The sequence below is a fragment of the Clinocottus analis genome, unplaced genomic scaffold, assembly GCF_023055335.1.
Source record: "Clinocottus analis isolate CAN_PGR_092001 unplaced genomic scaffold, fCliAna1.0.p SCAF_17, whole genome shotgun sequence".
Classification (NCBI taxonomy): domain Eukaryota; kingdom Metazoa; phylum Chordata; class Actinopteri; order Perciformes; family Cottidae; genus Clinocottus; species Clinocottus analis.
The window spans coordinates 6,486,025-6,512,975 of NW_027175898.1; the positions used below are offsets into that span (position 1 = coordinate 6,486,025).

The 26,951-nt window shown below is 43.2% G+C and overlaps 1 protein-coding gene across 1 annotated transcript in view; it reads right to left on the minus strand.

Annotated features, from left to right (window-relative positions):
* LOC137787476 (latent-transforming growth factor beta-binding protein 2-like) overlaps window positions 1-26,951 on the minus strand; it is a 76,544-nt gene that overhangs the window by 23,908 nt on the left and 25,685 nt on the right. The window contains exons 5-16 of the mRNA XM_068579956.1: window positions 21,954-22,210; window positions 20,836-21,027; window positions 17,757-17,960; window positions 16,175-16,458; window positions 14,938-15,040; window positions 7,620-7,694; window positions 4,201-4,323; window positions 3,951-4,115; window positions 2,244-2,540; window positions 1,464-1,483; window positions 1,202-1,238; window positions 663-737 (exon numbers count right to left, since the gene is read on the minus strand). Of these exons, the coding sequence (XP_068436057.1) occupies window positions 663-737; window positions 1,202-1,238; window positions 1,464-1,483; window positions 2,244-2,540; window positions 3,951-4,115; window positions 4,201-4,323; window positions 7,620-7,694; window positions 14,938-15,040; window positions 16,175-16,458; window positions 17,757-17,960; window positions 20,836-21,027; window positions 21,954-22,210 (1,832 nt within the window). The remainder of the gene's footprint in view (window positions 1-662; window positions 738-1,201; window positions 1,239-1,463; window positions 1,484-2,243; window positions 2,541-3,950; window positions 4,116-4,200; window positions 4,324-7,619; window positions 7,695-14,937; window positions 15,041-16,174; window positions 16,459-17,756; window positions 17,961-20,835; window positions 21,028-21,953; window positions 22,211-26,951) is intronic.

The window sequence follows — 26,951 nt, forward strand, 5'->3', positions numbered from 1 at the left end:
CCAGTCTTGCTGTTTTATAGGTGATGTCTTGGATGAGGGGACAGGTTTAACAGCACTGTAGTGATCTAACAGCTGGTATGGCGCTCTCACAAAGGGGTCGACGAAAAGCAGGTCATGCACAATAGAGCCTGACATTGGTGTTTTCTTTTTTCTGTCTAAATGGATTGTGTTAAAAACAGACAGTGCACTGGGCCCCTGTGTTCTTTTCTCTAAAGGATTATTGTAAATTCTCCTCTTCCTCTCACTGTCTCTGTCAACCCAATACACACTTCAACCCTGCCGTCCGCTCTCTATTTTTCATAAATCTGGCCTGTGTCAGCTTCGGAGAGATTCCCCTTCCAAGAGGAACACTCTTGGTCTCTCGCCCTCTCACCCTCTGTGCAGCACGACATCGCCAAGCCAAATTGGCTCTGAGAAAAGGGGTCAAATAAAAGCATAAAACAAGCTCTCCTCGGTTTAACTCTGGGTAAGCCTGAACAAATGTCTTATGAGATGTGCTGCTGTCTGCCAGCATTTGACTGAAAGCGTAACAAATGAGGAGCCTAGCTCTGTGCTGCTTTGTGCATGATCTTTCCACCTGTCAATTTTACATTGGTGCTTTTATATTGAGTGCTTTAAGAAAGCCCATGTGTTCAATATGTGTATTCTAAAGTATATTTTACCTGCGGCTGAGTCTGTGTGGGTTGTGTCCTCTGAATTTGGCCTGAGGTTGATGATGGAGGAGTCTGGAGAAGACTCTGTGAAGACGGATTGAGACCGGGTGAGTGCACACACAGTGAACCACTAACACTGTGACACATAGTAAATCCTTATTGTTTACAAGCTAAACGAGACACTCCCTGGTTTTCCCAACCACTACTGCCTCAGCTGTCACTCACTGGGCAGCAATATAAAAATGATCTACGCTTTCCTCCAGGCTAAAAACAGTACAAGGACCAAAATGAATCAAGTAGACTCATTGAATGTAGTCAACCTTTAGACTTGAATGTCAATGTTTTTGCTGGCGTGAGGGTAGTCCAGAATTGAGACTGCCACCGGAGTGAGAAATTTATAGAAAACACATCACATGTCTGTGCCTGACTGAAAATTGGCCTTTGAGCTTCGAGGGAGCCTAAAAGAGAGGCTTTGAACAACAGCAATGTGTCACCTGTTGACAGTGATCAGATAGTGTTTTATGATCTGTATGATCAAAGACAAATACCTGGATATTTCAGTGGTGAGTCAGTCACAACAGCTGGCTAGAAAACAAGCAAATATTTCATGTCAAAGATATTCATGTTCATACAGTTTGTCTGCTTTTGTAGTCGCATTCTGTGTAAATTAGGTGTGTATTGACCAAAATGTGGTCTGAATAAGTTATATAATCATAACAAACCCTCCAGCTGAGATAGCTAGAGCATATCGGTCGAAGATAAACATTTCAAAAATATTTGCCAAGAGGTTGACGGGGAGGGAGAACTTACCGGGCTCAGAATTTCCACATCTACAAGGAGAAGAGGAAAAGTCTATCAGTAGCAAATACGTTGACATTCTGTTCGCATTAACGAGTATGATTATGGTTACACTCAACATACACAATAGCCCATGTTCTTTTTAGACACTTCACTCGCAGCTTTGGAGGTCTTTATTTCTAATAAAACAAAGATTATAGCACATTTATCCTTTAAGCCAGACTGGGAAAGTAGAATCACAAAAGTAGTGCAGACTACCGGCCATGGAAAAATGCAACGAGAGACAAGAAAAAAGATATCTCAGATAATAAAGACAAACATCCCTAAATATTTACAGAATTGTCTCCTCATATAAATCAAAATGTTGTAGCTCTGCCATTTCAGGAGCATTAAATCAGGAAGATACATTTACAGGAAATCCTGAGGATTTAAATGTATGTCCAATGTGGATTACTTGGGTGCATTGCTGGGATGCTCAAATGGGTTTCACTCTGATGGATGGGGTACTTAAGTACTACTCCAAATATGTTCAACATTGGATCAAGCATTTATTTATATTTGGAGATAAAAACATCCTGTTGCTGTTTGAACCATCACAAAAAAAGCTGATCTATTCGTATACTGTGTGGAAAATAAAATCAGATTGTGTTTACCCAGCTTCCCTGCATTGTATAAGCTATGTGTTGTGGTAAAAGTGAATACCATGTTTGGATAACTCCAGTGCATACTATAATTTCCCGACCTTACGGTCAGCTTGGCAGAAATATATTGTCCCAAACATGTTATTCTCACCTTCCGGCTGCATAGGTGTCTCTCTGGCTGTGTGAGTGGGATGGAGAGGCTGCTGTGGAGTCAGAGGGTACCGGGGTGCTTCTGGTGTCTCTGGGTACTCGGGGTATTGGGGTACTTGTGGCGGCTGGGGCAGCCAGGGCAGAGAGGATGGAGGCTGTGGGAAAGTTGGACTTTGCTCCTCTCGTGACACTCCTGTGCTCTGCAGATCCTCTTCCTCCAGTTGTCTCACAGAAATCTGTACATCAGAGCGTGAGTAGGTGTATCCATGACCAGCTGGGCAGATCTCCTTGAAATGGTCTGCAGGGTAGGAAACACATAGCAGCAAACAATAGGCCAGAGTGTAATTGTCCCTCATATTTCTGTCTGATATTCAGAGCATAACTATAAGCCATCCGTGTAATATTGTTATGTTGAGCATGCTGTGCTGTGAGCGAGGGGGGTCGGGTTTCGCTCGATCCGCAAAACTAGCTATCTGGCATGCCAGTGACAGCTGTCACAGAGGGTTACCAGCGAGGGGATTTGGAAAGTTTGGGGGATATCTGCACATTCAAACAGACACAGCCATGCCAGAGGGTAATGCTTCCAGTGGGGGAAGTAGAAGATCATGTAATACTGACTGACCTTTGAACTCTTCGGTGTAAAGACGTGTTAGTGAGAGGCTAATGAAGGATTGGCTGGCTACATAAAAGGGCGGAGACTGCATCTCTTTGTGTCTGAGCCCAACAAACCTCAGCAATGGTGAATCCATTACAAGTGAGAAGCACTGTGTCCCCTACCTGACCTGAAACTAGCAACTCTACGCCAAAAGAGTCTGGAATAAAGATATGAGCAGTGACAGATATGTGGTTGCTGTAAATGCAGGAAATGTTGGTATGAAAGGCTACTGAATGATGAATTTAAAGTGGAGGGAAATGGGGCTACATATGATCAAGAGCCACATCAGAACAACTGCAGTAAATACAGAATTATAGTCAACTGGCTCCTGTTACCAAGTAACAAGTAATGAGCCTGGCTGCTTGGTTCAGAACATGGCTCTAACAGCTTGTCAGGCCATACAAAGCCAGCATCCAAAATAATCAGAGGCTGTGTGTCTGTGTACTGTGTCAGTCCTGGCTGAGCAGCACCATGGAGGTCTGTGTATGTGATATCTGATCTATGACAATCCCAATGAATCACTGGCCAGTACAGACACTCCATACAACCAGCCTGTTTCTCTCAGAGACTTTGAAGATTAGATCGGGAAGGGAAAAAAAGATGACAACTACTTCCCATGTTTCACTTGGCCGAGCTGTTTATTTCTGCTGTGAAGCTTCGCGGTCTATGAGGAAGGTTTCTCCCTGAGGGTTGGAGTGATAATACAAGACGGACTCCCACTATTGAAAACTGTAACGTCTTTGGTCCTTTTCCACTCAAAGCACATTTGGTTATTTTGAACTGCTGTACACGCCTGTCAAAGAGCAGAATGGTGACTGAGTGGTAAATATCTGCGGCCTGGGCTTTCACTACCATTGCAAGCTCTTGCATTAGATTACGTGTGACATTCTATATCTGCAAAAATGATTAACCCTGCAAAGAACAGTAAAACAAGAAATGGAAGATTTAGCATGCAGATGGACGAGGAATTAGGTCTTCTATATAAACAGTCAGTGTAGTGTGTAGACGAATTTGGCACAAATGCAGCAGCGGTGTGACTTTTGAAAGCTTTACCTGATCCATGCAAAGGACAGCGATCACACCCAGGGCCCCAGGCTTTGCCCACACGGCTGCAGCAGCAGATCTGCTTGGTGATGTGTTGAGCAAGCGGCAGAGAGCATGTGCCTGCTGACACCGATCGGTAGCAGAATGCCCTCTGGTCTGACACAGCCTTGTCCGCTAGGGAGAGAAGTGATGGGTCTTCCTTATTCGAATGCAATACATGAGACAATGCCCACAGCCTTAATTGGATAGTGGTACTTACAGACACAATGGCTCCTGTCAGCATCCAACAAGAAACCTGGTTTACACGTGCACCTGTAGCTTCCTTTGGTGTTGAGACATTCAGCATTCTTACAGAGCCCTGGCAACAGGCACTCGTTGATGTCTGTGAAATATGGAGATACGTCAGTATCTGTTCCATTCTCATTATGGAAATATCATAAAGTCGTGTTTTCCTCTGACAAGCGTTTTTTATTTATTTATTTTACTCTCAATAAACAATCCATAATATAACAGATTTGTTGTACTGCATTTCTCATTGAGTACAAAGAGGCAGAGCCTTCATACTCACAGACCAGCAAAGATGATGTAATACTTTTAGAGATCATGTAAAGCAATTATACCTTAAAAGGTGACAAAATATTGCAATAGATCATGTCTTTAAAACCACCCGCTGCAAGGATGAGATGACATACGGTCACTTTCAGGTTTCACAATTGTATGAGAGCAAAAAGGAGTGATGACATGAGGGAAGCATATAATACGTTTGACCAGTGTAAAGCAGAATGCACTCAATCATGAACCTTTCTAAGATGTTATAAACTTTCAGGGCCGTGGCAACCTTGACTTTGAAATCTGCACAATCACACACAGGAAATGTAAGAATCATGTAAAAGATTGTTATCTGCCTCAGCATCTTTCCATCGCAGTGTCCAATAAGGTCACAGCAACCCTCGCTTACGTCAATTTTTCCCTCTCTGACTCTGAACTGTGTGCTGGAGCGATGCAGTGACCAGAGGAGCTTTCTTATTGGTCCAACAGCGCAGGAGTCACTAAGCCAAATGGAGGCAAGCAAGCCAGTTAATGTGCCAGGAGCATAGGGGGACATATTTTAGGCGCTTAGTCATGCGATTGCGAGCACACTGGGAGCAGGCAAAGTTTGTTGTTCTACCGTGTTAAACAAAGAGCACATCATTAGGTCTTTTCCCATTGCTTTGACGACTGGAACCCGACAGCCTGCCACCACAGATTTTCCCAATTCTAATTAATCTGCTCATGTTTTCTTGTTTTGCTTCCTGCTGGAAAACATAAGTTTATAAGGGATTTCTGATAAATTATGTTGACTCAAGCAAATCCAGAGAATGCCTCAACGTTTTGTTTGTTGTTTCTTCTTTTCTATCTCGGTTGCTCTTTTGTTTTTCCATTCCTTTTCTTTTCTGTCTCTCTTGAGAGGAGCTGGTTCTAATGCTGACGCTGGGCCTGTGATGCCAAAGCCGCCAGCCTGTATGTTATGACAACGTAAAACAAACCTGTGTCTCTGTTGGCAAAAGCGACCTGTTTGGATGAGCGAGGATGAGGCACAGGCTGTGAAGACAATGAAGCAGACCACCGATGCCATGCCAGCCTGTGCTGAAAGACACACTCTCCAGAGCCGGAACAACAACACTCTCATACAGGTACTGTGGGAGCGGTTTAGTTTAAGCAGCATGCTATCTGGTCAGAGTTCAGGTCAGCATTGGGCTCAGCCTTAATCACATGGGGTCTTTAATCCATGGTTCGGTTGAGTACCAGATTAGTGCTATTGTTACAGTCTGCTGGTGGGTTGATTGGGATTGAAACTGACTTCTATGACAACCTGTCATGATCAGCACTAATCTCAACATCTATTTTGAATATATGCTTGGTTGCTCTTGTTGACATGTTGTTTTTATTGTCCAATGATACATTTGGATGACTTCAACTGCATCTTATGTCAGCCAGTTTGCTGCGACCTTGCTTGACCTTAGCTACTCATAACTTCTGGAAAAATCAATACGCACATAAACACCAGCAGACATTGTAAAGGAAATTGGCAGCATTACCCTCTTTAATATGTATTGGCTGTTATGGCTAAAGGGAGTACCGAGTGACTACTTTGGAAGTCTCAAACCAGACATTACTTATGGGGCCAGAAAGGCATCCGTTCAGCATGCGAATAGAAAATACAGCCAAAGCAGCTATTATTGAAAAAAGTACATTTTCACAAGCAAATTCCTGCTGTATAACCTAATATATATCAAGGCTCCAACCAGTTGCAGTATTCAATACAATAAATGTCAAATGTCAGTGTTTTCAAATTGTTATTAACTCTTATTAAGTTGATTCATAATGTCAGGAGAGTTACGTAAGACTCTCATCCTCTCATGTGGCCTATGAGTAATATGACCTGCTACATGTACCGATCCACCACACACAACAGAGACTGCATCTATGTTTGCCATTCATATAAAAAGCAGTTACAAATGGCCAATTTAGATGACCTAGTTTCTTACAAGCAGATTCTGAAGATAAGGAATCGTCTGAAGTCAGAGAGCATTGCACGGCTCTGATGAGGCATCCTATCGTAGCGTGGACGTCACTGAAGGGTCGGGGGCATGCAAGCAGTAAATCATGCCAATTACTGAATATGAGACACGCTCTACTCTATTCCAATAAAATATAGTACAAAGAGCCCAGACTAGGAGACCCAGTTTGGCAAGCTGGACGCCATCATGATAATAATGAAAAATACGTTTTTTTTTCTTCTTGGCAGTTGCTGCGAAACCTGAAATTAGAAATAATTTGGGGGAATGGAGCAGCAGCTGAATGGGACAGAGACTTTAAAGCACTTCAGTAAATATTGTGGGTAACTGTCAGCTTTGCTTTTTGGGAACTCAAGAAACAAGCAACTGAAAGGGAGGAACATCTTGAAACAATCACAAAAGACAAGCATGAATAATAGAAAGATACATTTCCACATGTGTTGGCTTGTTGACACTATTGGAGAATAAGTGATCCACGTCTTTATTTTCATTAAAATATGTTTCCCAGCTCAGTCTTTACCTGAAAACACCAATGGGCCAACAGTATTGCACTGTATCAGAATACATGGTGAACTTGCTGAACCAGTGAATGATTCATGATATAGATGGAGACAAAGCTGTCCACTGGACCCGAGCATTGTCCTTTGGATCATGACACCATTAATCAAGTCATTGATACAGCTCAGGTAGAAGCTGCATTTGGTTATTGGAAGTATCAGTGACTGCCATCAACCAAATACTCAGAGAGCTACATTTAGCACTATCACTTTCTTAACTAAGCACCCTGAAGACCAATTTAACACCAGCCGCAGGTGCTTATGGGCTGCTGAACTCTGACCCTGGACCAAGGCTAATTGTAGTCTTGACCTGGTTCCCATATGGGCCAGACGTACAGCAAGCAATACTTTTATAGGGGTCCACAAGGTTCCATGTATGCATGGAAACATGGAAACATATGGGCAGTCCGTTTTTTATCAGATCCATGTTATTATATTTAATATGAGCTACATTTTTGTTCTTGGTAAACTACCTATTAAAATATGTGGTGGGTTAAATAATAACATAACATTCAGAACATATTGAACTTCATACATATTCACCAACTTATTTTAAAGCTTACCTTGACAGTGAGTGAGATTCATCCGTTTAAAACCTTTGGGACATTCAACTTGTCCATTTGCAATCACGGCATATGCTGCAAACAGAAAGAGAAAGCAAAGCTTTAGAAGAGCAAAACGATCTGTGAGCGCCGGGCCTTTCTGTCACAACGCATTGGGTCCAGCGCGCAGCAAGAAGAGGAGCTTGGCTTTAGGAGGGGACCATATAACTTACAGATGTGAGCATCTTGGCAAGAGGAAAAATGAGGGGACCCACAGCTGGGCCCCATGGGACTCCAGAGTGAGTGTATGGAAATGGATACTCATCAACCACGTTCGTAAGACAGCACTGCCATCCAGCAGAATGTAGGGATAACACTCGACGTCATCTATAATCATATTACATATAACTCTCCTCAACCCCGAGGGACACGTAAAGGAAGTGCTTACATCATAAATATGTTGGGGAAGCCTGTGACAGACCTGACCTTTATCATCAACCGCAGTGCGAATCTACTTAAACAAAAGACTAATGCTTTACTGTGCACACTTGGAAGGATGATTAATGTACGGCTCAAAGAAAAGTGATGAGCTCAAAACTTCTTGCTTATGTTCCCAAAAGCAATGGATGTTTTTGCTGTGTACTCTGTCTTCAGGTGTGTACATTAGAGGTTCACAGAAGTGATGCAGTAAATAATCCAGTGTGGCCATAGTGACAGAGGTCTGAAAACATTATGTCATTACTCTTTTGGCATGCAGTCAAGCAGCCGCGTGCTACGTTAATGTACAGAGAGGTCATTGTGATGATCACGTGTTTTTGTTTGAGTGTGTCTGAGTGTTTGACAAAGAGAGAGAGAGACAGGGTGATTATTGGTAGCAGATCTTTCCATGACATAAACTGAGATGAAGAATGCTTCATACCATCTTGAAAGGAGATGACCCAACCTCTGATTTTGGAGGGTAAAATGTGTGTTTAGGTGAGGAAAGCTTTAAGAATAACGACATGCTTATTAGTATGACAGAACTGTTTCTCATTGTTACAGCCTAATCAAATTACAGTCATAAATCAGACACCTTAATGCAATGACTGTGCTGTAAATTGCTTCCTAGCCATGATTTGCTTTAACACCGGGAAATATTGTTTCTGACAAGATTTCTATATATATATCTATATATATATATATAGATATATATATAGATGCATCCAATTTTACTTGAATCATCCAATGAGAATAAAGTGGGGATAAGCAGAACGAGACAAGATCAAATCAGCTACCTACGCCAACAGACATAAGCAAACAAAATAATCTAATTCATGAAATCAAAATCAAATCTCTGTTTAGAAGCTCGGTTATTTGTTATTCGTTAAGTTGGTTAATGGAAAGAATTAGGTACCATATGGTAGAAACCTTCAATATGTACAGGATACCAATTTAGCAATCCTGTAAACATCTACCGTCAAAACACAACCCAGCAATCAGTCATAAGTTTGTGTCATTTTCCCAGGAGTGACTGGAATGTGTGTCACATGGAGGCTTTGGGAACACAGTCCTGGAAGCTGAGTTATGTTTTTGTCCTGCTGTGACCCATTGGACCAGGCAGGGTCAATGTACCTGAGGGTTGACAAAGCAGAAGTGGGTCAGCATGAAGGGGGCAACGAGGAAAGGGGGAACTGTGTCAAAGTGACGCCCCTGTTCCTGTCGGCCCACCTCCTCATCTTCCTCCGCATCCTCCTAATCCCCCTTTCAAAGTAATGAGCTGTTGTGGTAGGGCGGTGTGCATGCCCTCCTGCAGCGATGGGATCAGGGAAAGTCTGGCTTGAGTGACAGCAGGGCGCACATGCCAAGGGAAGCCCAGTAGGGGAGGTCCGGGTGTCTCAATAAAGCTTATTAGCAGGGAGGTGAGGACCTCTGCAGTCAGTAACAACATGAATCTGAGGGAGACAGCACATTTCAAAACCTGTCTTAAAATGGCGTGAGAGAAAAGATTGAGATGTTGTAAATGTCTTGAGCAGCCTAATTATGTCAGTACTGCGCAGACATTAAACATTATGTGATGTAAACTTGGCATGTTTCCACATGTACCAGACACATTTACAGTGTATGTTCATAAAATTTTATTTGCACATAGGATCTAATTTGGTTGATTGTGCTCAACATTTTTCTCATTCGCTTCCTGGATCTGAAAATGCTTGTTATCAGAGTTCTTTCTAGTAGATCTTTATTGTTCCCTCAGGGCAATTTGTGTGCTGTCAAGTTTAAGTACCAGATGTTGAAACTCAGCATACAGAGGTTGACAACAGCCTTCTATACATACAGCAAATTCTGGTGTTTATTACAAGATTCAGAGTCTTGGCTGCTTCATGTATTAATTAATTTTGCAATTTTAGAGCAAGTTTTGATAAATCATTGTGTCTGAATCCTAAGTTACTGTACCAGCAAACCAGAACTATGTCTTCTGAAGATTCGCTTCAAGAAAAGATGGCGATCAGCAGAACTAAAAATCTGTGACAGCTTGGCACTGCAAGTTTCGTTAAGAACAAAAAGCTAAGAATTATGGTATCCTGAAGAGGATTTAATTATGTGTCTGTTTTCATGCTTGTTTCTACAGCCACTTGTGTAGAAAACGTGGCGGTACACAGGCAGTGGCTTGCAAGAGTGAGCTCAAGCTGCGCATCATTAGTGTCACCCTGGGTTACAAAGACTGTCGACCCAGACTGCTCTGTATCCACGGAGGGTACAGACAGCTTCCAATTGTTGTATATCCATTTAGCCCTGATTAACAAAAGACGTCGTCACCCCTTACTAATTTATTGTCTGTCTCCATTCAATGGTGTTGTGCATTCCACTGGCAAATGTTCAATAATATTTGCTCAAATTTCCTGACCTGAAAGTGTAATTCAAATTCCTTGGAGCCTTGTGATAGACGGTGCTGTCCTAAATTCAATCAGAATTAATCTCTTTTTTAAACATGAAAGTACAATTTACTCTGCACAGGGCCCTGCTGAGGGTATTCAAATGAAAGGACGGCTTATGCAAAATGAGAGAGAGTGTAAAGAGAGAAAAAGGCAGGAGGCTGAGAACGGAGAGAGTTTATGGTCAGATGGGCTCCTCGGCTGTACAGAAATCTTCAATTGCTAATTTGGTGCAATCACTCTGCAGACCACCCGGTCCGGGGGCTGTTCTTTTAAGACGATTGAAAGGTCTGGTCCATCAATCACAGGGCTCAGAGCCCTATACCAGTTTCCCCAGGGATCTGCCTGGGAGGCAACCTCAGTGTTGGGCTTCTCCTATTAGCTGTCTGGAAAACCTGAGAGTGCGTGGGAGATGGAGGGTGGAGGTAGGAGGGCTTGATGCCATTCACAGGATGGGAACAGGAGACAGTCTTCCTTTCCACTTCATTGGCTGTCAATCTCTATGGGAAAACAATCAACACCAAAGCCAAGTCCTCTTCAAGATCCTTTCCAGCAATTTACTTTCTGACATGACGCCACGGGAAAAACTGGTGCCGCTGCAGAAAAACTATGAGCAAAGAGAGCTCTTAAATCACCACAGAGAGTTCCGAAACTTCTGAGTCTCTAAGATGGCAAAGCCTTCTCATCTTGGCCTTTGAGCCAATGCTTGATTGGAGCAAACAGCTTAAGGGGAAGTCATTTGCTTTGAAAACAGAAGGACTCCTCGGCACGCGCCACCTTTTGCCATTCTTGCACGGTCCATATCACGTGCCCTGTAAATAATGTGTCCCTGCCAGGGGAGCAAAGGCTAATCAGTTTGGACACATGGGACTAATATGAACATCCTCTCACAGATACAGAGATTACCATTACCATCCCAGAACACATGTGAAGTAACCAAAAGGCTGCGATTGGGAAATTATTACATTTTTCTGCAACAAATATACTTTTCATTTTTCCTATTCACAAAAGTATGTATTTTTTATCTTTGTTTGTAGTTTGAAAATGTAGCTTAATGCCCTTCTCCAAGATGAAGGCAATGGAAACCGCATCAAAAGAGACCCACATTCCTCTTTAATCTCCAATTTACTGCGGTATAGTAACCACCTGGGCTGGTTCCAAAAAAAGGCATGCCACAGTACATTCCCAATAAAAATGTGCTTAACTTCACTTGTATCCAATTAAGAAATGCAACACAAATTTCAAATCCGTCTGCTTCTGACAAGGATTTATGTCTTGTAGCGGTTGGTTCTGCTCAGCACTGATTAGCCGCACTGCTGCCCAGCTAATCGATTCCATCATTCTAGTTGTGAAGGAATAACACTAAGTCTACATCAATGAATCAAAAGATGTCAAAGATACGTGACGTCTGTATCTAATCACAATGAGAAGCTGCTGTAGAGCTGTTTCCAATGCATCTGTTCTCTCGCTGTCTATCTCTGAGGCCAAAGTCATTGCATCTCTGGTTTTCGTTGGTAATTTAGAAGTATTCATGTTTGATCAGTGCTAATAAAAAGTATTAAGCGCAGGCTTTGGCCGCTCGATGGATGTCAGATTTAATGTCTGGGAAATAGATGGGAGATTTGGGCGAGTATGAGTTCATGTGGGACAATCTGCGGAGCTCTGTGGGCCCCCTCCTTCTTTGCCTAATCTGACTTTATTGATCTAAACCTCATAAAGAATAGTGTCCTTGTAGCAGAGAGACAGAGAGCAGAAAGGAGAGAGCTGAACGACAACTCCCAGATAGAGGTGTGATAGAAGGCGGCGCGAAAACATAGGGCAGTGACAACATGATGACCTTGATGGCCCGGGTACGTAGAGTTAGAGGAAGCCAAGGCTCCTGTGGGTGTGCTGGTTACTTTAAGCCCCGGGGACGTCTCATCCGGCTCCCTGGGAAGCCTCCCAGCCTCACAGACGATGAGAGTCACAGAGAGGGAAGCTGCCCAGCAATGACAGATTGGGAGACAAACGGCTTGTGGAATTCCATGAGCAGTGAAACTCACAGGGAGGGAGGGGCTGCCAGCACAATTATAGAGAGTCATGCCAACCCAGCAGTATGGGTCAGACTCAGGCCGGAGAAAATGGCCTTCAGTTTGAGGACCTCAGATCATCCCCAGAGTTGCACAAACAACACTACCCTGCTGCCTCTTTGCTTTTCAAGGATAGACTTCCTCTCAGTTACTGTCATGAGCTCGTTATTGGACCTGTGCATCCACATTTCCTCCTCATTTTCACTCTCACTTGACTCATTGGTTAGCTCCCATACTCAACGGCAGTTTTGACAAACTCTATATGGGATATAGAGAATCCAAGATTGAATCAGTTTGAAATTGAAACAAAGGTCCAGTGCTGTTTGTTTTTTAATGCCACCCTATCATCAGAACCAGAGGGATGGAGTTGACTACAGCCTCTTCTGGTTGATCTGGATCTCATTATGATCCAGGAATCCTCCACATGTGATTTTTAGAGGCTCTGGCTCCTGAAGGCTTCGGCTCCCACTGAGTTAGAATGCAGTGGCATTCATGCCCTCGTAACGTCAGCCCTCCTTCACATACACAAACAGACACACAACGTACAAACACACATAAAACCGTCCCTTATTTCCACAACAGTGACATAAAGTCCTTGGTGCATGATAATAACAAAACAATAGCTTTACAATATCACAGCTGTGCTGAAATGTATACTTTCAGATTTCATAAAGAGACCCAACCAAACAGCAATACATTTTGAGTAAAGCATTGTGCTGATTATACTGTATCCTTCACTATATTGAGTAAGACTGAAGCAAATATATTGACTAACTTAAATAAAGACTTACTAAAACAGAGGTGAACATAGTGTGGTCATGTTGGCATCATCTATAAATGTATTAAGGAAATAAAGTAGCTATTGCTTCCTCTCAGTCAACAGTGCATTTTGTAACCTGCTATAAACTGAGCAATGGTAGCATTACACCCCTAAATACAAACTGTACTTTCCCATCGTCATCGTCACATACTTAACAAGAGACACAGGAGGCTCTTAAAAAGCTATATGACTTTTCGCCACACTGCAAGCCGACAACTTACCCATTGAATAAAATATATAATAAAAAGGACTGCTGTCTCCAGGTTATATATTATTCCTGTTAAGCGTAAGAAAGAATCTCGGCCAGTAAGAGAGTAATGTGTAAAAACATCTCGGCATGTGTCTATACTGACAGAGGAATTTAAAGTATTTACTTATTAAAGCTCATTTCAATACTTCTGGGACATACATGACTTCATTTTGACTTCATTTTCCCTCTCTTTGCTTCTCTCGATCTTTTCTTCCCTGCGTGTGTGTAACTTATGACCTTAAGATAACAGTATGCTGCCCCTGAAACAACCACAAAAAAGAGCAAACCGGGTATTCACTCCGTTTCTGGCCACAAACTTCAAAGGAGGGAGCAGGGGAAAACATCTGGGAGCCAAAAGAGATCATACCGGGTACTAAGGAATCTAGCATGCCGAGGGAGATAGAGAGTGGGAGAGAAAAGAATGGATCGGCATCTATGATGGATGGAGGAGATAGAGAGGGATGACGTCTGCTTCTGATTAAGGTCCAGTCAGACATTAAACATGGTACGATCACTTTGACAGCCAACTAACATCTGGAGGCATGGCCCTAATATGATTGTATGTAATGTATGTACTGTCCCTCCATGCCACGAAAGCTGCTTCCCAGGAGGCTCTCCATGTAACACACAGACCTGTCAGGACGAGTGAGAGTCTCCATCTACAGTGAAGGGTGTCACCACCCACCCTGCCTGGCGATGACGGCGTACAACCACCCAGTTGCTGTTTCTCAAACCTACCGCAGTTCTGGTTGGGAAGCAGCTGAACTGCGGGTGTTCATTTCCCCCTTCAAGGCGACGTTGGCTAAACCAGCCCGCAGGGTGGGTGGCACTCCTGCCAGGCTCTCATCTTCCTGCTAAATGTGTTTTCATTCACTTCCCGGTTTTGGTTTATTAAAAAAGCAAAAACAGCTTCAGTCTAACAATTGGAGTGCAATGTTGAGTCACACAGCCATCTCAGGAGGAGTGAGTAATAAAGTCTGCTACATGCTAATCCTAATTCTCATCAGTCATCAATTATAAATGCTGGAAAAATTCACCAGGCATAAACAACTGCTGCTAAAGAATATAACAGGCATCCCTGACTAAACACCTTGATATGCAGCACTATGGAAGTCGAGCCCAACTATGTCTTGTTGTTTTGAACTGATGTGAATAAACAAGAATACCAAGAGATCAACATACCAAAGGCAGAACAGAAAATAATACCAACAGAATTAGACCAGATTAGAAATAGATTAGCTTTAGTTATGAAATGGAACAGAGCGGAACACAAGTCAGAAGGGCTTACCTGGTTTGGTTGGACACTTTTGGCACTTGTTGAGACCCCAGGAGGCGCCGACGCTTCCACAGCAATCGTCCTGTTTGGTTAGGCCAGGCAGAGGCTTGCCACACTACAACAACAGACATCTGCGTTAAATCTAAGAAACAAGTTCTTATAATGAGTGTTACATATTTGTGCATGCATGCTTGTCTGTGTTCACATGCATGCTTGTGTACCTATCTGCAAGGACAGAGTGAACCAAACACATCTGAGACTATTTAGTCAAAAGAGGACAACACAACCACTGAGTCTCCGGAACAGCTATGAAGCTCCTGGCAAGCCTTTTGAGGCACTTGGCTAATTGTGAAGATAGATTCCTATCAGACCTTATTGATTTTTTTTTGCCAATAGAGGTTTACGAGACGAAAGAGGACATTCCTTTGCAGAGCACCAAACTGGCAAACTGGCAGGAGAAGAGGGAAAACTACCGACTAAAGCTTTTGTACTCTCCGTCTCTGCAGCAGTTCTATTTAGGTTTTGAAAAATCATTTTGACTGGAGGCTTTGATTTCAAAGCTCTCTATGAAACCAGAGTAGATAAAGTGGGAGCTGCAGATCAGCACAAACAAACTTGTTCAAGGAATAATGCTGGCAAGACAACTCTTCTGCAGATTATTGTGTTGTTTCAACTGCAAAGCAAAAAGCTATGAGGCAAACATAGCCCTCTATCACAGCCAAACAAACATATGCTGTATTAGGCTTCAAGATTAGTCAAACTCACACACCACCACTGAAGTATTTCCCTTTCCTAACTTTCTCCTCCCTTTGATGAATGTCTGACATTTGTGCGTTATCCCGATCATGCAAACTACAATGAATCTGTGGTGCATGTCATACTGTATGCATGGTACCAAACACATCATGACTGAGGGCTACCTGCTGTGGCTCACATTGTCACAAGTGAGCCACAAAGAGGACCACATGGGAACACATCCAAACTCACAACATGCCTATGTTGGGGAACTGGTGGATGACATGTGTGGTCAAAGCTCATAGATCCTGGACATAAATCATAGCCACAGGCCCACTTCCTGTTTGAGACAGCAGCAATCAGAGAAGGGGATGGGAGCGTGACGGTACCTGTGGTAAAACAACATTTTCACTCACTGGTGTCGACACCTGCAATGGGCTAGGACACGCCAGGTGGCTTACCTCAGCTAGTGATGACAGTGTACATAGTGTGTTTTAATGACTTAACACAATACCTGTCCGTCAACTGTCTCTTGAAAGCATCTCCCAACATGTCCGTTCTGATGGTTGTGCGTTCTGGCATGGTTATTCTCGTTTCCACTGCTGTGTGGTTGCCTGCTGCTATGGTCATTGGTAGGTTCATGTCCATTCCCAGGCTGGGAGCGCTGCTGGACCGAGTGAGCCCCATCTGCGGTGGCTGGTCTCTGTCCTGGCTGGACCCGAGCTACTTGGTGGATGTGGACTTCAGCATCTGGAGGGTGCTGAATGTGGACGTTCACCAAGGATGGGTGGAGAGACACTGGAGAAGAAGAGATCCACAGTTTGTACAATATAGAGGAGAAGTTATAGCAGTGACACTTGATTTACGACCAGCGGGCCGGATAAGGTTCTGGGTGGCTCGCCGAACATTTTATAATTCACAATGAAAATAAATTGATCACAATTGCATTTATATTATTTTAAAACATAACATCAAAATAGACTAATAGAGCTTGGTTATCAAAACAAAGTGCCAGTGGAGGATCCCCCGGACCCGCCACAGTGGTAGGGGCTAAGCCCTGAATGGATGTGTTCATTAACTGGCCCCCGCCCTTGTGTCCTTTTGTAAGAATGACCCCCCGGCAAAACAAGTCGCCAGGGGTTCAAACCATTGGTTTATTGAATTTTTGGATAACATAAATGAAAGCATCCTTAGTCAAGCGATAGAAGCTGTACACACTTAGCTTGCTTCATAACCAAATTATGAGCTCTACATGGGGAATTTCTGGCAATAAAGACACTATTAAAAAACGACCAAACAACAACACAAAGACTTTTAAATTCTTAAATCAAATCATCATAAAGACCAAAAACAGATTTGTTGAGTAACTGAAAAAGATGTTGAAATATGGAGAATGAGCTCTTTTGTCCTCTTCACAGAAGGGAAGCATCTATCTTCAGGGAGTGCCAGGGTTTTTTCCCAGAATCCTGACCCACAGTCATGAATCAGAGTTGCACAGACAGATGGCAGGGAGAGTCCAAGGAGAAGATGTAGACGTTGTTAAGAGCCCTGTATGTGAAACTCAGCGTATATATAAAACATACAGACGTGAAGGATCACTTCTTTGTTGTGACATGACAATTCAGACATTGGACACATGTCATTTCATATTATTATTATTATATTTTATTCAAAATGGAGGATAAAAGACTTCTGAGTGGAATTCTAATGATCTCAGGCTAAGCTTCTGCTTGTTACTGATTTAAGGACGCAATGAGGAAATTGGAAATCAGAAGAAATAGAAAGTGAGTTAATCTTATTTCCGTCTCATCACTTCATGATGTGGTCTTGCTCTGCTTCTAATAAACTTCTGTTTGATAAAAACAGCATTGTGTAGACAATATGAGTGCTTCAACTAAGTCATCCATTACTTATTCTGCTCAAAATAGAGTCTGACCTCCACTGCCGGCCAGCAATGGAAAAGTGTTGAAAATCAAGGAGTTGTCTTTTTGCATAAAAAAGTGAAAAAGGATGAAAGCGCCTATCCCTCCAGCTTTTCAACATTTGAACAGTGGCCAATGGCTGCCCTCCCATTGGCCACTGTGGTGGGGGATTACCTTGCTGATTGGACAGTGGTAGAGTGTACATGGAGTGGAAGGGAGATTTCGGTCCCTTGTGGCTGGCATCCTTGCTGTGAGGGGTGGGTCTGGCAGGAGGCGGGGCTGGCAGGTGACAAAACTTCCCTGTTGAGTTTGATGGACACCAGCACAGGTCTCTCCCGATGCATCGGCCTCCATTAAGACAGGGTATCTGACAGAAGACTGGACAGAGGACGAAGAGCGAAAACACAGGGTTGGGTGATTCAAAGGAAAAGAGAAAAAGATAAAGAGGTTATCTGAAGGGAAACACTCGTTAGCATATACAACACGCCACATTTAATTACACCGATTTATGCATCCTCATGGACAAGGATCTGGTAATAAGAAACAGAGGATTTTCCTAATAGAAAGGGCATGTGCTGGGGCTTCATGTGGACAGGCTTTGTTTTCAAATGGTTAGCACATTTTAATGCTGTTCTCTATTTTGGCCCCACCAGTCAACAGTTTCAACTTTGTCCTAAGGCCTTCTGGTGCACCTCCTTCATTGGCATGTTTGCCTCACATTAGTTACTCCTGTGCAAGGTGATGAGTGATGATTCATCTTGCAATAATTCTGAAAAAATAGCAAGTGCATGGATATCTGTAGGGAGAACTTGCTTGGTGAATTTCCCAAACTATCATATATTGGACAACATGTCCAAGGAGGGCAACTGGCACTCAACAATATAAGTAAATTGAGTCACAAAACATGCTCAGTCTATAGCTCGATTTACAGTTTGAAAAATAGCATAGGGAGAGAAAGAGAGAAAAGGCCAGCACTGGCCAGATGGTGTTTGACAGCACTGCTTTTACAGACTTTTCCTTGGCCTTATCTTGTATCATACAGGATGGGTGCCAGCCCTGCACACTACATACTTGGGCCTACTCCCATCTACAGATTTGATCTGACCTGACCTCCCCTAACTCAAAACATCAAAGACTATCAAATGGAGAAAAAATATCTCCAACCGTGACAAATAAGAAAGGGAAAATGCTGTATTTGTTGGATGGAGGATGAAAAAGTGAAGCACCTTTCTGGCTCAGCAGCACTACGGCACCACAAATAGGACTACTTTACAAGGCAGCCAAACATACGGACGGCCCACCCTTATGAGATGAAAGATGACGCCAGGGATGGAAACATGCAGTGAACTGCATCCTTTCTGTCTCGTTGAGACAGACAGTAACGCGCTAACAGGGTGCAAATAGGGAACAGAGAGAGATGGAGGGAATGAGGTCCTTGGCTCATAGCATCAACAACAGTGAGACTAAATGAAGAAGGATGAAACAGATTGAAAACAGAGAAGATGGAGAGAGAAGGAGAAAGATGAGAGAGAGCAATGTGAGGATAAAAACATTAAAAAACAGACAGCGAGAGAGAGGTCCAGAGTTGGTGTCAACAGACACAGGATGTCCTTCAGTGATTAGACATACTGGCTAAATTATCAAGTCAAGGAGGCTTTTAATTCCTCTCAATGTGGTATTCAGGCCTGCACTGGTCTGTGTCAGGCCAGTTCTATACCGACACGGAGCAGGAACTATTCTTAGAAAAACAACCTACTGTCGACTCTGCACATGCGCTCCCTGTCTGCCTATCTGTCTGTCCCTTTAACAACCTCTAACAAGCAAACAGACACACAGACACACAGACACATAGACACACAGACACAGGCACAAACACACACACACACACACACACACACACACACACACACACACACTTCTCACTCAATAAACAGACTTCTACCAAATCTAATATCAGGCTTTAAAGTGAGTGTTGTACACAGGGTGCGTATCAAAGGAGCCTGTTATAATTATCCAGGCAGATTTTACTACATCGCGTAGTGAGCATAACAACAGCATGAGATAAGTGTTTGCTGTCCACTTGACATTCCTTGACGAACACGCACACTCAAGCAATAACAGGATGCTAGCCTAAATAGAAAGCAATCTCCTTTTAATTCAGTCTTTAACACACACTTTTGCATAACGAAGGGAGAATTCTAGAGAATGAAATTGGGGCATAAAAACAAACCCGCTGCTAAGGAAGACGTGGAGGTGCCAGGAATGTAATCGTGGGGAGGTTCCTCTGCCAGGACGCTGAAGTGTTTGGAATATCGACGCCATGCTCTCAAACCCCATTAATGGGCACATAAATCTGCAACATCAACCTGTTTATAAATTCAAAGGGCAGCTAAGCCCTCCCCATCGAGCCGAGGGCCCTTAAGTGAAGGTTGGTTGCATGTTTGTGTGTCTGTTCGAGTTTGCATTTATGTGAATGAGAGGACTTGTGTGTGTGTGTGTGTGTGTGTGTGTGTGTGTGTGTGTGTGTGTGTGTGTGTGTGGTATGTGCACCCTCTGATCCACAAGTAGTAATTAGTTTGAGCCTTAGCTGGACCCTTAAAACTGATGAGAAAACTAAGAAACATGCCGGAGTACGACCTTACCCTTGGCATTGACCGCCCCTTCCCTTCCCATGGATACTCCTGTGTGAATTTGGAGCAAAGCCCCCCGGATAAATAGAAGGTTTAATGTAATCCCTATAAAATCCTGTTCATGCTGCTACTCTTTCTCTCTTTCTGTCTCTCTTTCTCCTCTTTCATACGTTCCTGCTCTCCCAGGGAGCACGTAAAATGGTTAACGGCAGGGCCAACCGCGAGGTGTAAACCGCAAAGAGATGGGGCTAAGTGTTGGGAGCGTGGGACCACCAGCTCCACGTGTGTGTGTGCGAGGGGGAGATTAGCCCCCTATTAAAGGGCTCGCTTTTAATCTGGTCTACCCCCATCTCTCCAACTTTCCCTCTCTCTTTCTCTTTGACAGTGAGAGTTTTTAGCACAGCTCTCAGCTTTAATCTCTACCACTTTGCCTCCTCTTTGAGGAACAGACAGCATGCCACTGGAAACCCATTTTTGTCAATCTCACCCAATAAAAAAAAAGAATGAGACAGAAGGATGGAGACACAGGGGAAGTGTGTGAGAATCAGAGAGCAGAGCAAGAGTGACAGAGAGGAGAAGAGAAGACAATGGATGACAAGAAGAGTCCCAGAGTTGACACTCACAGAGTCGGAAGCCCTGGTTCTTTGGCGGCTGATGCTGATGCTGCTGTTGCTGCTGCGAGTTCTCGCTGTAGACCGTGGTCATGTCCCCCTTCTCACAACTATTGTAGCAGTGCCCGCCGCTACACACCCGCCGGCACAGCATTGGCGTAAAGACGATCTTAATGCGGTCCAAGTTGGAGGTGAGGTTGGCCCCTGAAAGACACACATACACCTGGGTGAGAAGGATCAGCAGCAGAGACCGGCAGGAGACGAGCTTCATCCTTCCTCCTTCAACCTCACTGTGACACACTCCCTGTCTGGGCAAAGGGAGGTTTATAAGTGTGCGAGGGTGTGTGCTGGGCAGTGGCACGCTGCAGCTGAATGAGCGATGCGCCACAAGCCAGCAAATGGGGGAAAGAATACCATTAAGTATCGGGCCAACCTCTAAGCCCTTTATCTTTCAGAGAAGGTGTTTTAGATGTGTGTATGTATGAAGGAGACAAAGAGAGCTTGAGTGCAAGTTAACATTGTGTAATGTTGGGAAGCTGTTCAACAGCCGTTGCCGTGGTACACGGCTAAAAAAAGAGAAGCTTGAACAGCAGACAGCTGTGTATGCTGGATGTTGGATCAGAGGAAGATGAAGTAGTGAAGGCAGAATACAAATTAGGAAAGACAAGATCACATTTCTTTTTGTTGTGGGTAGAGTCGCCAGGGTTCAACGCCTGTAATGTCAGAGAGGTCACAGGAAAGATACCCAAACATATCAAAGCATCCACACACAAGAACACACAACAGATTCAACAGATTATGGACGTGCAGAGCACACACACACATGCACACACTGTGTGCAGCTTTTATATCAAATGTCTGTCTGTTTGGTGTGATGCACACCACAGAAAGGGGCGGGCGGAGTGGACAGTGGGAGAAGGGAAGTGCAGCCTGGGACGATGCCAAGTCTTTTCTTGTGGTTAATGTTCCATCCATGAGTACGTATGTGAGCCAGCCTCTGTTAATGGAGCCAGAATGATTGTGTTTGTTTTTACGTGGCTAAGGAGAGTGGAAAAGTTCAGTGTGAATGTAAAGATATAATTTTTGTGATATTCATTTCACAGTGTAATGGACATGCTTTTTGTTCTTACCTGCCGGTGATAATGCATTGTTGAACTGCCCGTGCAGCTGGCTGTTGCTACCAGGCCTGTGAGTGTTTAAGTTGCGATGCCCGTTTCTGTGTCCATGCCAGTTCTTGTGTTCACTGCCGTGGCCGTTGGCGTAGCCGTTGCCGTTTGGTAGAGCGTTGGACGTTATAGGCCCAGAGGATGATGGATAACGTTTCACAGTGCGGGAGGTCCCAGTGTGTTGAGGGGAGGAGTCAGGGGGTCCTCGTCTCACTTGGGTCCTGTCATTCACATCATGTCAAGACTATAAATATATGACCCTTAGATCCCACACACACTTGTGTGTGTGTGTGGGGGGGATATATCTATATAGATATATCTATATCTATATATATATATATATATATATATATATATATATATATATATATATATATATATATATATGTGTGTGTATACATATACATGAACAATCAGCAACGTATGTGAATCACTGTGAAATCCATTTAAGTGTGTCCAGTGTCTGCAACAGAAAATTATATTCCTGTGAGACGTCTATAATCTATAAAATCAATTAAGCAAACCTATGATCTCAGACATGAGGTCATAGGTTTGCTTAATTGATTTTATAGATGAGCCACAATGATTTGGAAGTCATTTTGTTTTAATCATATTAATACTACCATATCATTCTTTAAGCACCTAGGCTTTCTAAACTAACATCGGCTGTTGAGTCACACAGCCGCCACACTCCGAAATTAATGAAAAGATTCAGTTTTACATTTTTGAGAAGATTTTCAGGCAACCAAAGGGAATAGGACTCACAGGTCCGAGTCTGTTTGTGTGTCAGTTTTCCTCAGAGAAAAGTGTGGGATTAAACACATTAGATCTTTCCACCAGGACTACACAACCCATTCCATCACCCACCGTGTCTGCTTGACTAGATTATGAACTGTCTGACTGTGGCCAACCAGGAAGTAACATCCTGAGTGTTGCACCGGGCTAGAGGAAGCATTAAAATGAGGGTCGAAGAACAAAGCTTTTCCAGGCCGAAGAGGGGCACTTTTTTTTTTTTTTTTTACCGGTGAGCATTTGATTTGGGTCAATTACCGAGTCTGTGTTGCACGACCTGGAAGCTGAGCTCATGTGAGCGACCTGGGGGAGGCGCGTGCCTCTCAGACAGACAGGCAGACGGGCCTACCTTGGCTGCGGGGCTGTAAGAAAGCTTGGGGAGTGCTGGGATTCAGCCCTGCAAAAGACATCTGGATCCCACTGATCTGCCCAGACAGACAGTCAGCAGAGCAAGACAAAGATGAACCGCCGTGTCGGGAGATCAGAGGAACAGTTCTACAAAGCACACCTGTGCCCTGTAAGGTGGAGACTGTAATCACATCCCAAATGAGGATATAAACCATGCATTAACATGTATTACGTGTAGTTTTTAGCGGCACACCACATATTTACACACTAAATCAGCTCAGTCAAGCATACGCACGATAATCAGGCAAATAAACACGTGTGCATGCTGCACAAACTACGTGTACAGACACACACACACACACACACACACACACACACACACACACACACACCCTATCCCAGCTGTGCTAGATATAGCACAAGCCAATGCATGTCCCTTTATTCATGATCCACATTCTTGCTGCCAAGGGAACAGGACACTAGATCAAAAGAGGAAAAGGGAGACAAACATTTGATAATGGTCTCTCACGTCATCTTTTCAAAAGACAACAGGCAGCAACAATAGCTGACAGCTGCTGACCCAGATCCTGAATCTCCAGGGTGGGTCCCGGGGACAGGATGTGACACTGGGAAACAAGAGGTGCTGGTGTCAAGGTGGTAAGGCTTTACAGGAGGTGGCTAAGCCAGCTACACCGGCCACTATGATTGGGTTTTTCCATCACTAACTGTGACACCTGGCCTGCAAGCATCCTGCTTTACTTCCTGGGCCTATCCAGATGTTACTCTTTCTGTTTCTCTGACTGTCCACAGCAAAGTGACTTCCTCCCATCAGGAGGGGCAAGCGACTCACTCCGCACGTTTGATGTCATCATTAGGAACTTCAAGGCCTCAGCGATCCAAGGAACCCTTCCCCCGCCTTGTTCTGGGTGACTTGAAAGTAATTTGAAGACCTCTGCCAAGATCACATGGAGCATGGTTTGGATGGGACATCGGATGGGAAAATAGTTTTGGGTACCAAATGATGGCCGTACAGTTTTAATTAAATAATCTATGGCACTGATAGGAGATCTTCTGAATGAGCATGTGGGACGAAGATAGAATTGAGGCAAAATAAATAAGTGATAGGAGAAATATGTTGAATTTATCAAATGTGTCATTCAAATCAGCTTAAGATCTCTCAGAAATAACGTGAATGAAAGTATTTCCAAAATGTAGAAGAGTTTCTTTGTGAAAATACATTAGCAATGGCCAAATAAAAAATCATCATGAACACATGTTGAAATCATGAGACCAAACTATTTTGACACTTTGATTACATTCGGGAGAGTCCCTTGCATACAATGCAACGCCTAACTGGGTTTAGTACATGACATGCATTATTTCATGTTCAGAACATGTGCTCAATAGTTACATTCAAAGAGAAGCAATCAGTTCTTTTACACCGATAAGTCTCAGTCCAAACACTTGATCAAAGCGTATATATCTGACAGCAGCGGAGGCCTCCAACAAAGACCTAAAGCCCTTGGCGCTGTCCACGTCCACTCATCACTCATGTCACATGTACGGAAAGCCGTTAGAAACAAACCTCATCACATTTGAGGAAATTACAAATCACAGTGATGGCCAAGAATTGACACTGTACATGAATCAACTGTAAAGAGTCCAATGTGTTGCAAAAGTATTATTTGGCACTCAGTTGCTACATATGTTTGAACTCATTGCGGCAATACGACATGAATATTCACGCTCATGAAGGCATGACAGGCAGCATCATGGCGGTTCCAGCCGACCTTATGACCCAGATGAGCTTGAGAGGAGGCAGTTTTGGAGCACAAACAGCTCACAGTCAAGCCAGGACAAAGAACTGGAGGATAGTTAAAAAGGCTCCAAACCCTCTGATCTCTGGGCATCTGCTGATGCTGAATTACACGAACACTGGCGCTTGGAAAACGCCACTAGCCATCATCCAAGTGGTGACTGTCTTCTTTCTTATATAGACAAAGAAATTCCGGATTTATCTGATAATCCTGTTCACCTAAAACATTTACCCACACACGCACACGCCCAGTGACCCAAATCCTGAGGAATTGTTTACATCTCAAACCATCTCCGTAGCCCACTCTGCATGACGAGGCCAGAACAGTGTTTATTTAAAGCACTACAAAGTAATGTATGGCCCACAGCTGATTCATTCACCAACAGTTCAGTCTCTGAGGTGCTTTCATTGTCTTCTCTCTCTATAAATCTCCATAAGAATTAAAGTATATTTGTCAGTTACAACTAATGCGTTTCAGACCGAGAGCCTAGTTTTTCTGGGCTCAGGATGCCAAGTAGGTTGGAAAGGATTGTGAAATTAAATGTTTTTTCACCGGCGCTCTCAGCACTTGAAGCTCAGCACAAGTCTACCTTGGCAAAGCTCATTTTTCCTTTTAAATTGTTCAAGAGTACCAAAGTACGAACCCGCATCTAATAGCTCAAATTGCTGGCTTATGGCAGCTAATGCAGAAAATAGCCTGATATGAGGAGCTCGTCTGGTTGTTGGATGTTGCCATCTGACTATGAACAGACTGTCTAAACAAGACAGCCTGACAGCAGGCAGAGGTGTCTGCATGAGCGTCCCCGTCTAGGTCAGACTGCACAACCCGATAGCTCCCAGCCTTGTCACTTTGTCCCGTCTCACTCCTCTATGTGTTGGACTGAACATGACCTTCAGAGTGACGAGTGGCAAACCTCAGTAGGTTTACGACCAATCAACACAAGAGTCTCTTTCGCCTGCAGCGGAAAATCAAGTCATTATTCTTTTTATTTAAACAAAATGTTTAACGGTTCCATTTACGTCTTGCCATTGTGGAGCGTCAGCCAAAAGGCCCTATTACATCAGAACTACGCGTAATTAGGCAATTTGAAGGCTACTCGGTAAATGAGAAAGTAAATGACAGTTTACACACATTCATCTCATTCACAGAAAGCATTGAAGACTAGTGCTCATTTTAAAGTTTGGACAAGCAGATCATCAGTCTGACTCTAACTGGTGGGAACGACAGCTGCTGAAACAATGGAAATGTTGTGCTGCCCAACTGCTGCAAACACCATTGGCAACAAAGGAAGAGGAGATTTATGAGTGCATTTGAAAACTGCAGTTTTGCAGTCAGAGAAAGAGAGAAGCCTGTGAGCGAAGCTGAGCCCTGTGTACACACCGTTTTGGGATGCAACAAATCATATTGTGACTCTTCAAATCCATTTTAAGTGTTACCTACCAAATGACAAAGCAGTTAAGAGATTAAGAATAACCATGCAGCCCAAACACTTTCCAAAAATACTATATTTTTTAGAAGTGTCACTATTAAACTATGAAACACCTTTCACTGGACAGGGATTATATATATATATATATTTATATATATATATATATATGTATATGTATATATATATATATATATATATATATATATATATATATATATATTTATATATATATATATATATATACATATACATATATATATATATATATATATATATATATATATATATATATATATGTATATGCACTTGATTTAAAATTTATAGAGAGATGTTTTTTCAGAATAAAACTCAACAACAGATGGTGCTCCACATTTCACAGACTAAAGCTTACAGACAAGGAAGGAGAGTGCAAACTGTTGAAACTAGCCCCACGAGATGTTATTCTAGAACATTAGCAAAGACATACACACTTGACTCTTGTTCATGTTTTGCTATCCAAAGCCCAATAGTGTTATAAATCTCTGTGACGTCGAAGACATTAACTATAGTGTAGCTTGGAAAAGAGAGAACAGTCCA